General features: G+C 37.1%; 1 protein-coding gene across 1 annotated transcript in view; it reads left to right on the top strand.

Annotated features, from left to right (window-relative positions):
* The window catches only part of LOC124804844 (2-aminoethylphosphonate--pyruvate transaminase-like), a 110395-nt gene extending 106535 nt beyond the window's left edge, over positions 1-3860 (top strand). Inside the window, exon 8 of the mRNA XM_047265194.1 lies at positions 3489-3860. Coding sequence (XP_047121150.1) covers positions 3489-3640 — 152 coding nt within the window. The 3' untranslated portion in view covers positions 3641-3860. The remainder of the gene's footprint in view (positions 1-3488) is intronic.
* Positions 3861-14313: the final 10453 nt, after the last annotated feature.

Here is a 14313-nt window from a genome sequence, read left to right as displayed (position 1 = left end):
CATGTCTTCCATCCATCATCAAAGTGAGCCAAGAGACTGATGATACAGTACCGAGAGGCACCCTTGTATGCTCCCCCATAACTGCACTGTGCATGCAAGTCCACGCCACAGATGATGGCTAGTGGTAAAGAGGTATACCTTACAGATGTGTGCCCCCAATGGCAGGTGAAGTATCCTCGAAGTGTCTTCAATGGTGAAAACTTCTCTGTGATTTCATTAAAGCAGGGGCTGGATTTCATGTCTTGTCTGACAATCAAAATCTTCCATACAGATTTTTACTGTAAGGGTCACAGAAAGTTGTTGGCCTAAGACCTCGTTAATGGGATGCCTTCTTCTATCAGCAAACTATTTTAGCACTTATGTTGGCAATATCCTGTTATCACCCATATTCCATTGTATATGGGACCCATTATGCATAGTGCTGACAGTGTTGTGGATTCAAATGTTCTATGTGCAATATAATCAGATAATTTTATTCAAGTCCAATTTTGCACTCTACAGATGGCTCCCTGAGGCTGATATCTGGCGTTCAGCAGCATTCACTGATGAAGTAGTTTAGTGCTGGCAGTGAAATTTCTATATGAAAGGTTTTCTAACTTAAGTTCCCAGCACATCATATGATCAGAGGTAGATCAGAAAACGTGAAAATGAGAGCTACTTTTAGAAAAGAAGCCTTGGGATTAGAGGCACCAATGCAGACAGTGGTTAACCATCATTTCAAGCTGCTTAGGTAGTCATTTCCCTTAATGTCTAAGCTGCTTGGATAGTCATTTTTCTTTTGCCATATGCAGTTGAAGATTTTGAGGAACATGCCAAATTTTCATTGCTGATAGATTTCTACACCTGATTGTCAATCAAGTCAGGGTCTATGGATATCATGTTATATGGTTCTGTGTGTTGCAAACTGAAGGAATGGCTGGTAGACCCTGCCATGAATTTCTGAGATAAGAATGGCTATTGATAATTGCTGGATGCAGACGTTCTGCAACAAGTTGAACTGTATTGAGAGGGTACTGAAATCACTGTTGAAAGAGAAGTCTAGCACTGTTGTTGAAGTTTTGTGACCACTGACACACATTCATTTTGCCACACTTATGAGCACGTGGTACATGACATCACTGATAACATACAGTAGTCCCAGGAAACCCTTCACTTCTTTATCATAAATTTTGCATTTGCATGACGAGATCTACCTTTGTTTACTTTCTTAGCTTATAACTGAGCCCCCATCAGTAGATACCCAATTCCCATGTACATACTTATGTTTGTTGTTGTCATGTGCCGTTTGATGTGATATTACACACACACACACACACACACACACACACACACACACACACTGGAGATTGTGGTCGCACGCGCACCTGTGTGTGTGTGTGTGTGTGTGTGTGTGTGTGTGTGTGTGTGTGTCTCTCTCTCTGTCTCTCTCTCTCTCTCTCTCTCTCTCTCTCTCTCTCTACTGACAAAGGCTGTGACCAAAAGCTATATGTGAGTGTCTTTTAAGTGTACCTGACTGCAACTTGACGTGTCTACTTACGCTGAGTAGCAATCTGTCTTTTCCTACATTGTTGACATTCTTACCTAGAGTTTTCATTGTTTGAAAAACTTTTCATAGTTATGTAATGTAATTTAATAATAGTGATGGTTACATAAAAAGTTACATATCCAATGGCCATCATACTATCACTCAAAAATGAAAATACTGAGCCATTTGAAGTGATACACAGGTGAGTCTCTCAAACGAGCCATTTCCTGGTGCTCATGACAGACAGTAGCATATTTCAGTCTGTCTGGGAATATCCCCCATGATAGTGAGGTGTTGGATGGATGACTGACTGCATTCTACACACCCTATGTGAAGAACAGGGTTTTAGTACTTTACGTGAGATCTTGTCAACTTTGTGAGAGATTTGGTGAGGGATTTATTTTCTTGGTCAGAGCAGGGAGTAACTGCGATTTGACTGCATATATGAGGCACTGTTTCTTGCATATATTCTAATGCTTTGTCCCTTGAACTGTGTACGCCAATCTTCTGAGCTACTTAAAGGAAGTGATTATTAAACATATTGGCTACCTGACTGCTACCATTTATTGCCTGTTTTTCACAGACTACCCTCATTCTGTAACTGAGCCCCTGTTTATCTTTTTGCTAGGACCAATACAGATTTAATTTATTACCTGAATTACTAATTTCACCATTATGCACAGATTTTATAATCACTTTCTTTAAGACAGCATAGTATTTCTTGTAATATGTAATCAGTCCTATTTCTCTGTTTGTTCCAAGCATTTCAAACAATTCCCTTTTCCTTGCATATAATAATATTTTGATTCCTTTTCTAATTCACATGTTTTTGATGTCTTTTTAGCACCATATTCTATTGTTTTCTTGGGAAACAGCTGTTAAACATTAATTAAAAAACCATCAATAAATACTTTAAATCTGGAAATTCAACCTCTCACATTATACACGTTTGAAGTGTACATGAAGCTTCATGTATGGCTGCCTTAAAACTTAGTTGTTTGTTCATTAATTATTCAGTTTTCTGTTATACCACCTCACTGTAATCATATCATTCATTTAGCGTGGCTTGTCAGAGAATGCACAAACATTTATATGACTGATTAAGCTTTCATCTTGAAAAATGTTGTCTTTTGGTGTTCTTGTTTCTTATGTAATTCTGGTGGGAAAATTAACAGCAGAAGAGCTATTGCAAATGTTAAACAACATGTATCTTACATTTTACCTGAATCTTCCAGAAAACTCCAAAGACAATCATGTTTTCTTTTGTCTGCTTGGTGGCTCATATTTGTAAGAATATCTGAAAGTTTCACAGTGGGAATCGACTTTCCAGTAGCAGTATGTCATAAGCACACTCTTCCAATCATCAGTTTAATTAGAAACTACTGGTGTCAATAGATTTGAACTTGATTTCATTTTTTATGTATGTAATCCTTTATTTTAACATATGGATTTCTTTATTTATATGTTGCTCAGAAAGACATTTGAGATCACATGAAGAGTTAACAAGTTACGAAGTTCTATGTTTGGTCTTCGTAAGCAAAAACCAAGATAGTCTAAAACAAGCAGAAAATGTTTAATGGCTTTATTTTCAAATTTTTTAATATTATTTGACAGAGGATGACCACTTATGTTGGGGAATAGTGCCTACTGCTCACACTATTAAAATTCATTGTTCATTTTCACCACACCACTTCTCGAAAGTTACACAGCCAGATTACCTGTACATTATTTATTTACTTGATCCTATTTCTTCATAATTACAATCAAATAAGCAATGCTATGTGCCACTGTAGCTTTTACTCACAAAGAAAATGTAGTTATCAAAAAACAGCAACAACATTCATCATCATGTGTACATTTATATACGCATAATATATGTTTAGTAATTAAAGTGATCACATATTACTACTGTGTTCATAATATTCATCATCAGCTTTAATCACAGTTGATGTTCTCTTATTAGGACAAGTCATCTATCCTGGAAAAGTGACAAATGCAGACAGCTTTCGTATTGGAAACATAGGAGACCTGCACCCAAAGGACTTGCAGCATCTGGTATCCTGCATTAAGGCTGTACTCACTGATATGGGGGTACCTCTGCCACTGAGGTATTAATTCCAGAAGAGAGTACTGCTACCATGTTGTTGTTGTCTTCAGTCTGAAGTCTGGTTTGATGCAGCTCTGCTACCATGGTGGCAACAAAAGACCCTCAGATGTCAAATAAATAATTTTCGTCCAAACGATATAAGTGAATAAAATGGAACAGTACTAGCGTATGCATACAAGTATTAACTTTTGTAAGTGAATAAAAGAAATAAATTTTCTTCAACAGAAACAAATGATTTTCCAGTGGTATTAAAAGTTTTACTATGTCTTTCATCAGTTGAAAGCAGAGGCATAACATGTAGGGAACAACAGTGAGGTTACAAAGCTATTTTTACTATACAAACACACACGAGGTGGCTTAGTACTAATTGATATTTATGGCAGTAAAACTACAAGCAATGATTGCTAAATGCATTTGAGAGAGAATGAACTAAGAATAGCTCACACTGACCTTCCCTAAGCATTCCCTCTTAGCATTTCTGCACAACATAATGGATATGAATAATTACTTACGCTCTTTGTTAAGGCAGTATTCATGCTGTTTACACTGTCCCCTTAATGAAATTGAGGGCCATAAGAAAATTTCAAACTTAATCTCAGTTACATATTAAACTTTAAACCCTACTCCACCCCTGCTCCCAACCCCTTGTCTCATGGCTCATATCCCTGCAACAGACCTGTATGATAGACCTGTCCCATATACCCTCCTGCCACGACTTACTCCCCTTCCATCAACAGCAGAGCTAGCTGTGAGAGTACTTGCGTGATCCAGAAATAATCTGGAATCACTGTGCTATTTTCTACAGGGGCATGAAAACTGACAAGCTGTCTGTCCGCATGATTGGCTACTGACAAACTGTGGCCAAGAGAGAGCTGGGCCACCCAGTTTCTGAAGACAGTGCCCAACACATCACTTCAGTGACTGCTTCAGAGCTTGCACCTTCTGGATCCTTCCTACCAACACCAGCTTTTCTGAACTGTACAGGTGGGAACAGTCTGTGCACTAATCCTATGTTCCCATAACTCCTCTGGCATCAATCTACACTAGTCCCTGCATTTCACTTAACTATCCTGCTCCGACTACATCACTATACAACATTCTATTGCACCAATGCGCCCCATAGTCTTTAACCCCTTCTCTGTTTCTTTCTTTTTCCATTTCCGCTCCCACGTCCCAAACCTCTTGACAGCACCTAATAGCCCTTCCCTGTACCTACTTGCTCCCACAATTAGCACTATGCTTTTCCAACTCCTACCCTGCTGTCCCTCCTCCTTGACACCCCATGCTAGACTGCTTCTCCCATCAAGCACAGTTGCAATCTGTAGTCTGGCCACAGCAGACAGAGAGAGACATATGTTTTGTGTGTGTGTGTGTGTGTGTGTGTGTGTGTGTGTGTGTGTGTGTGTGTGTGTGTGTGTATGTGTGTGTATGTGTGTGTGTGGGTGCGCGCACGCATCTTTTGGCTAAAGTCTTGAATGTTAAAAGATTCTGGAACATTCGTAATTTTGCGCCAATGGTGTGTTGGAGCGAAAAGCGGTTGGCATCCCTGCACATACCTGTGTATAATGTGTAACTGTCAGAAGTTTAATTGTTGTATGTCTGTTAGTTATTGATCAGTAGAACGCTGCATCACACAGTTTGCGAATTTCAAGATGGCAGAGTTAGAGGAGCAACACATCTACATCAAATTTTGTCTGAAACTCAAGAAAACCTTTACAAAGGCACACCAAATGGTGCTTAGGCCATACTCCATTTTACGAATGGTTCACACGGTTTAAGAATGGCCAACAGAAGTTAAAGATGATCCTCGTTAAGGACGCTTTTCGACTTCTACCAAAAACATTCATGTTAGGAACGTCAATGAAATTGTGTATGCCAATTGAAGACTGACTGACAGGCTGACTGCAGAAGAATTTAACATTTCAGTTGGACCATGTCATGAAACAGTGACACAGCATCTTGGAATGCATCATGTTGCCACCAGGTTTGTCCCATGGCTCAGAAAGATCTTCGCCTCGCAATCTGTGAAAAGTGAAAACGAGATGTTCCTTAAAAAAAATCATAACTGGTGATGAGATGTGGGTCTACGTTTATGATGTTGGGACTAAGGTTCAATCCACACAATGGGTTGGGAAAGGTTCTCCAAGATGGAAAATAGGTTGTCAGGTCAAATGTCAAAGCCATGCTGATAGTTTTCTTTGACTTTGAAGGATTAGTTCATCATGAATTTGAAGCATAGGAACGAACTGTTAACTGATGGTAGTATCGAGACATGTTGTGATGCCTACAAGAAAATGTGAGAAGGAAACGTCCTGGAATGTGGTGAGGCAATTCATGCCTCTTGCATCACAATAACATGCCTCCATGTTCATCCCTGTTGGTGTGTGACTACTGCACAAAAAACCAAATAACTAAGCTGCCTCATCCTCTGTACTCTCCATATGTGGCCCCTACAGACTTTTTTTAATTTCCAAGAATTGAAAACCTGTTGAAAGGACAAAGATTTGCAATGATAGATAAGGTAAAAGAAAATTCGCAGATGGCGCTTCGTGCAAACCAGCAAGAGGTGTGCCAGGACAGCTTCCAAAAGTGGAAATGGCGCTGGGAGCAGTGTATGAATTATAGAGGAGAGTATTTTGAAGGAGACAATGCACAATAACTAAGAGGAAAGTGCAGAAAAATTTTGTGGACAAAGTTCCCGAAGTTTCTGAACACACCTCATTTGGTGATTACCAATCTATGCTTTTCATAATATTGTTATTCTATTCTGGACTTTCCATTGTTTGAAATTTTAATTGCAATTTTTGAATTTAAAAAAAATCCAATTTTATTTGTATTTTGAACACTATCACCAACAAAAGCAACATAATGAAAACTACATCAACACAAAAATTAGACTCATCATCAGTACAAGCAGGATAACAAGCAGCAAAAGCAGCAGTAGCAGCAAAACCTACAACAACCAAAACAGCACATCAAAAATCTACACGGACAGCAGCAGCAGCAGACGGAGATGCAAATAAGACAACTGAGGAAAGAATCCTGAAAACACAAGCAACACTAGCAGCAGCAGGACCACAAACAACAGTACCTTCAGGACAACACTGCTTATGGAGGAGCCAGGAGCCTAAAAGTTCTACATCTAATTCACACCGACGTGATTTTTTTATGGCTTTTTTTTAAAAAAAAAAAAAAAAAAAAAAAAAAAAAAAAAAAAAAAAAAAAAAAAAAAAAAAAAGGATGTGACAAATGAGCCTACAAACTTACAGATAAGTCACAGCAACGTCTTAATTTTTTAAACATTCAGGGCCTTGAAAGTAAAGGTGAAGTATTGGTGGAGTCATTTACACAAAATAAGTATTCTTTTCTCTGTTTATCTGAAAATTGGCTTAAACGAGAACAAATAGAACACTATAACCCATATGAATACAGAAATGGCTTCTGCAGATCTCGGTATCAAAAAGGTGGTACTGTACACCACATCAGTGAAACAGACTTCAGAGCACCTGATCTCAGATGGGTATGTGTTGAGAAACACTTTGAAGTTATGAGTATAATACATGATGTAATACAAGTTATTTACGCATGTGTCTACTGTGCCGCCAACCCGGATGAAAATACTTTTCTAGATAACTTAGACAGGTCCTCTGCTACTCAAGAAACAGGAAAGGATATCCAACAATATTGGCGTGAGACATCTATTCAAGCTTTGATGTAACTTGTAAGAAACCTAATGTAAAAAAGTTATTGGATATCCTAAGGCAGCACAATTTGCATTATGTTAATTCAAAACCTACCAGACTAAAAGCAATCTTAGATAATGTTTTTGTTAACTGTCCTCATGATATGTATTCCACTAATGTGAAATACTTTATTTTCTCAGATCAGCATGTTAACAGTAGAGTTAAAACATTTTATAAAAGCGGACAGGAACATGTCCCGACAAGACTAAGTCTAAAAATACCTTAATACTAACAAAATACAATCTGAAAAAACTAGTGCACCTGCTCAGCATAACAGACTGGGACAGACAGTTTCTAAGACGTGGTTCTAATGCAGAATGTGTTTATGAAGCCTTCCACAATTATTTAACTAGTATCTTAAATACTCATCTTGTTCCAAAGAAAAAACACTTAACTAGAAAGGGAAAACCATGGTATACCCAAGAACTGGAGAATCTAAAGAATAAAATACTGCTGTTAAAAGAATTCTGATGAAATTAAGGATTTGCAAAAAATTACCAAAAAACTGTATAAGAAAGAGTTACAATTGGCTAAACAAAGATCCAACACTAATTTCTTTAAAAAACAAGCAAACTGACACAGCAGCAAGATTAGTAATCAGTAACACTAAAGGTGTAGTCAGAAACTCTAATAAAGCAGTTCCAATACTAGCAAATACATTCAAACCAATATTTTGTAAGCTGTGCAGAAGAAATCAAAAAGTTAATAAGAAAATCTAATGAAACATATATGGATTACTTTAAGAACACAAATCTAAATCGTGATCTGGCCGGGGCTTCATTAAGCAACTTTAGGGAGGTAAACCAAGGGGAAATTCTTGAAATTATCAAAGACTTGAAGAATTCATTCACTAAAGACACATATAATATGTCAAATAAGCTCCATTAACATACTGTATAAACTTGTATCTAAGAGATGGCGTTTTTCCTGATCTCCTCAAATTATCCAAGGTGACTTTGATCTTTAAGAAGCAAAGCTAATCTTATACAAGTGTAGGAGTACCTAGAAATGAATAAGATGTTAAGTACATTACAGTTTGGTTACAGGAAAGAAAGACAATGTAGACAAATGTCTCTTAGAGACATTTTGTCAGGACCATGCTCATACACAGATAACCTTCTGTGACCTGAGCGAGGCCCTCCATTGTGTTGACCACTATGTTTTGCTCTCCAAACTAGAATACTACAGAATTTGTGGCAAAAGTCTAAGACTAATGAAATCATGCCTCAATTAAAAGAAAGTGGATGGTGAGTTCAGGCTGTGATATCAAACACACATGGAGTGTCACAGGGATCAAAATCAGAACCTCTTTTATTCCTACTACAAATAAATGACTTACCAGATAATACAAACATGAAGACGTATATGTATGCAGGTGATACTATTTTTCTTCTGTAAACTACTTATTTGAAGACTTTGTCAAAAGAATGAATTTCATGAAAGAAAGTGCAGCATCCTGGTCCAATGCAAATGGTTTACTATTAAATGTAAATACGATAGAGAATATGTGGTTTAATCTATCAAAGATTGCAAAAATAGAAAAACAAAACGTCAAATTTTTAGGCATTACACTTGACAACATACTAACATCGAACACCCATGTAGGACAAGAGTAACAGTTATATTATCAAGAGTAAGAGACTGATGTCATGTGTCACCTTTGAATGTGTAAGGAAGGAGGGTATTTTGCCTTTTTTAAAATCTATTTTCAAATACAGACTAACACTCAGGAGAGGTGTGGGCGGGAGGGGGGGGGGGGATAAAAATAAATAACTGACACTCTTTTAATTTAGAAGAAAGCAATTACAGTAACGGCAAGGTCAGATAGCGGAACTCGTTGCAAACCTTTGTTCACTAAGTATAAGATTTTAACTGTAATTAATTTATATATTCTAGAAAGTGTTAATTACATACTCACTGAACTACCAGGTTCGAGTGTAAGAAATCAAAAACATGATTATAATAAAAGAACGAGTAGGACTCTGCTCTTAACAGATTAGCAAAAACAAATAAAAGTACCTACACAACAATCAAAATATATAACAAACTTATAAACATCTCACAAACACACCAATCAAATCACTTAAGGAAAAACTACATAGCTTCTTGCTAGCAAACTCATTTTATTCTTTAGAAGAATTTTTACAAATGCCAACTAGAACACTGTCAATAACGTAAATGTATTTTGTAATATTAATAAGTAAATGTACCAATGAAATCTGTTGCATGTACAAATGCTGAATGATTAATAAAGAATCTGGATCTATCTTCAGGTAGTAGTTCACTTCTATGCATATGAACAATTATCAGTTCTTTCATCCTCATCAATGTTTGTTGTTGCATAAAACCGTAGTTCAGAACCCACATTAAACTGTTTTTTCCCGTGTAACCCTCGCATGGCATCAGCTCTGGAAAAGTATACTGTGTGCCTGGGGTCTTTTTTAACCCCAATGTGATTCAAGCAAGTTTATGGTGATAAAATTTGAAATATGCCCACAAAAGTAATTATAATTCATTGAGAAACATATGCACAATGTTGATATTACAAATCCACAGTTTCTTAATATAATTAAGTGACTTGTAAGTTGTAATTATTTACTACATTTTTTTAAATATTGAAATAGATTTTATTTAGTTTGTTTAGTTCCAAAAAAAATTTTAACACAAAATATTCATAACCCACACACTATGAAACAATACTGAAATTTATTAATAGTATGTATAATATCACTTACATGGAATTTTATTAGAAATACACTCCTACTCGCTCTCCATGCATTATGACGAACAATCATTACACAACACACACATCCTAGCATGTTTTTTACAGATAAACTTGTGATACCCATCACATTGTTGATTCAATTTCTTGTCCTTAGACTTTGGGCAGGAATCGCACCATTCTCTTTTCAGATTCGGAACATCAGCTTCCTGTTTATCGCCTTGTTTTTCTTTTAGAAGATCCTTGAAGCTTGATGATACTATCGCCGAACAAATACGTTGTGTTCTGCACTGGGGCGACAGGATTCGCCATTCAATGTGAAATTTAACTAGGTCTTTTCCTAGTTCTAAGAGGAATACCCTTCTTTCAATTTTATTTCTCATATCACATAAAAATTTACAATACAGAATGTAAGCATTGAGACAAGCTAAATCTAGTATATCAAAAAATACAGCAAGTGGCTACCTTCTTGTTATATGTTTCACTGAATAATGTCTAGCCACCTTAAACTGTAACAACTCCTGACTTTGTTGAGTTGTAGAACATTACTATTTCAGGTTTTTTGTGCTCATTCTCACTTACATCAAATGTTTGGTGTAGAATAGTCAGCAAAATGACTGATTTATTTTGTGTAGGAACACACAAAGCTAAAACAGTTTTCTGTGCATACCCAAAAGTTTTTGACGATGGATGCCTCTGTTTTGATGGCAACATGTCTTTTGACATCTCTTTTTGGTTGACCTGAAAAGTTCCCACAAGTGTCAATGTATTAACAAGAAGTTCTTGTACCAAATCAAAACTTGTAAAAAAGTTGTCAGTCATAATGTTCCTACCACTTCCCTTCAGGTGATCAATTAAATCATGTATCACTCATTTCCCTTGATTTATTCCTCTTCTTTCACCAGATTTCCCCATATACTCTTGTGCATTTATGACATACTGAATGGACACTGTCCCCTGAATGTACACACATGCTCATCAACTGTAATATAAGGTCCAAGGACATAAGACAAAATGCATGCCTCAACGAACATTTTAAATACAGCCCTTATAGGTTCAGCTTTTGATCCAGAAGCAACTTTTCTTTCTTCCCTCGTAAGTTTATCATTGAACTGGAGGCACATCAAAATATCACAAAATCTTGAAATGCTCACTGTGGCTCGAAAAATAGGTAACCAAAATTCACTCAAGGGTTTCCCACACGCCTTATGCATGCATTATTAGTAGACCAAAGAGTGCATGCAGTTCAATCCAGCATTCAAGAGTTGGGTACAGAATTTTATCATCATTTGCATGATTATTGGTATGCATTACTATTACTCTCTGCATGTGATTGGTGATAAAAAGGCCGAAACAATCTGTCCTTGTCTCCAATTGTGGTCTAAGGTGATGTGGAATATGCGCAGTTTCACATATCACATTCCTTGAAACCTGCTTGCACACATCACGTGTTACTGTGTTACATGTTATCTGTCCACTTCTAAACACAAAAGTAGATGCACTCATTACCTGAATACCATTACCACCTTCTCCTCAGTCAGTCATATCCACCTCATCTCCGACCTGCGTACCTTACTCTATCACATCTCCATCAACATCACTGTCATCCTCGTTTCCAAAAATTGGTTCATTATCACTGTCACCCTTCTGTAAATCTGCCAAAGCCTGCTCATGACTGTAGCCCGTTGCAAAATGTATATCACCATTCAGGACGAATAAACTGTAACAACACATCTTTCTTCAACAAAACTCAATTCCGGATTGTGAATTTGTAATAACAATTCAGGTGACTGTATTTTCTATATTCATTGTTTACAACAATGTACAAATGAATGTCAGTTTATAAAATGCATTGTTGCCAAGATTTATTTTCGTAATGACAGTTACATATAATACTGAAAATGACATATTGTATACTTGGGATATTTTCTGACCCCACTACAAAAATTTCAAATTACTGTACTACAGACTGTGTTAAAATCATAAATATTTTACCCAGTTATAATAAAAAGTCTGTGAATAGCATATCTGGGAAATGAGTAGTCTACACCCACATTAAAACTGTTTACTTGTAGTTAAACGAGTCCAGACAGCATGTGAGGGTTAAAGGCATACTACCTCCAACATGACCATGTCCAGTACTCCACTTTGGTATTCAAAACAGTCTTCAGATTACAACAGCTTTGCTTAAGATTCTGTCTTTGGTGACCACTATTTTGAACTATAAAGGGAGATAGACTAAAGCCTTTCCTCAGTCATTGTTTCTATGAAAAACATTAAACAATAGTATGAAGAGGATAGTTGCTCCTCACCACATGGCAGAGACGCTGAGTCACAAATAGGCACAACAAAGAGACTCTCAGAAACTGTGGTCATATGTGTGTGTGTGTGTTGCATTTGCATGAGTGTCTGCATGTGTATGTAATCTATTTCTGATGAAGGCTTTGTTGGCCAAAAGCTCACTTTCTGACAGTCTTTTTGTTGTGCCTACCTGCTGCTCAGCATCTCTGCTATATGGTGAGCAGCAACTATTCTTTTCATAATATTGTTACATTCCATCCAGGATTTTCCATTGTTTGAGCAACATTCAACAGTCTGAGGAATAAGACCTTCCAAGTAACTAATTGGCTCTCTTTGATGGTTATCACCTCTACTTGATCATATCATTTCTCATTTATCTAAAACTCTATACATGTCACTACCAAAGTATCACAACTTTGTCTATAATATACTTTGAAGAGATATCCTTTTATGTTACAATGTCTTTTAAATCATTATTATGAATGCTGATATGGAGGGTGTGATTAAATCTGCTTCACAGGAGCTCCGAGCCTTACTTCTTGTTCTTTGTGCAAATTTTATGATTTTTGATTAGGATTAACACTGAAACACTAGTCTTCTTTTTACACTTAAAAACATTGTTTTGTAGCACACAATTTAAATATATTAAATTTTGAACAACTGTTCTGAAACTTATAAATGCAATGATTTTCCTCCTAATCAGCTTCTTCATCTTCTTCATTATTATTATTATTATTATTATTATTATTACGAGTGCAGTTCAATAAGTAATGCAACACATTTTTTTCTGAAACAGGGGTTGTTTTATTCAGCATTGAAATACACCAGGTTATTCCCCAATCTTTTAGCTACACAACACTATTTTTCAACGTAATCTCCATTCAATGCTACGGCCTTACGCCACCTTGAAATGAGGGCCTGTATCCTGTATGCCTGCACGGTACCATTCCACTGGTCGATGTCGGAGCCAACGTCGCACTGCATCAATAACTTCTTCATCATCCGCGTAGTGCCTCCCACGGATTGCGTCCTTCATTAGGCCAAACATATTGAAATCCGACGGTGCGAGATCGGGGCTGTAGGGTGCATAAGGAAGAACAGTCCACTCCACTGAAGTTTTGTGAGCTCCTCTCAAGTGCAACGCACATCCGTTACAGACGCCAATTTAACAGCTCCGTACAGCGCTGCCACCTGTCGGAAGTCAATGAAACTATACGAGACGAAGCGGGAATGTTTGAAAATATTCCACAAGAAATTTCCGGTTTTTTCAACCAAAATTGGCCGAGAAAAAAAATGTGTTGCATGACTTATTGAACTGCCCTCGTATTATCATCATCATTATTATTATTATTATTACCGCTATGCAGTGCCACCAGACCATGAGGTGTTGACTTACACGCCTTTTGCCATGGGTGGAGGCTGAAAAACAGATTCAATCTATCCAAGCTACAAAAATAACATAATCAGTTTTGCAATAAACCTTCTGTATTATAATTACAATGTTTCCACTGCACAATTTCATTTACAGTTGAGGCTCATATAGATCACTCATAACTTGTAACTCACAACAGATCAGAACAAGTACTGCTGCACTCATTTGATATTACAGAATGACAGTTCACATCTGTCACCTTCAACTGTTCTGGCACTGACATTATCGCCCATGCCCTTTCCTCTGTGGCCTCGCTGGCACTACCAAGCGGTGATGCCAAAGCATACACTAGCCTCCACTGCAGGCAGGGACGTGCACTCGGTATCAGGTCTTGTTGATGTTCTGAACTGGCGTCTTTGACACCAAATCTGCACTTATGGCAAACCAGGGTGCACACAATAGGATGTTCCACACTTAACAACTACCTAAACATTGTTTCTGATTTCCGTGAACACCTTTCATCGGTCTACATGTTTAAAAGTG

This window comes from Schistocerca piceifrons, chromosome 7 (genome assembly GCF_021461385.2).
Source record: "Schistocerca piceifrons isolate TAMUIC-IGC-003096 chromosome 7, iqSchPice1.1, whole genome shotgun sequence".
Lineage (NCBI taxonomy): Eukaryota > Metazoa > Arthropoda > Insecta > Orthoptera > Acrididae > Schistocerca > Schistocerca piceifrons.
The sequence above is the reverse complement of the archived record's forward strand: the minus strand, read 5'-3'. Positions and strand labels throughout refer to the sequence as shown.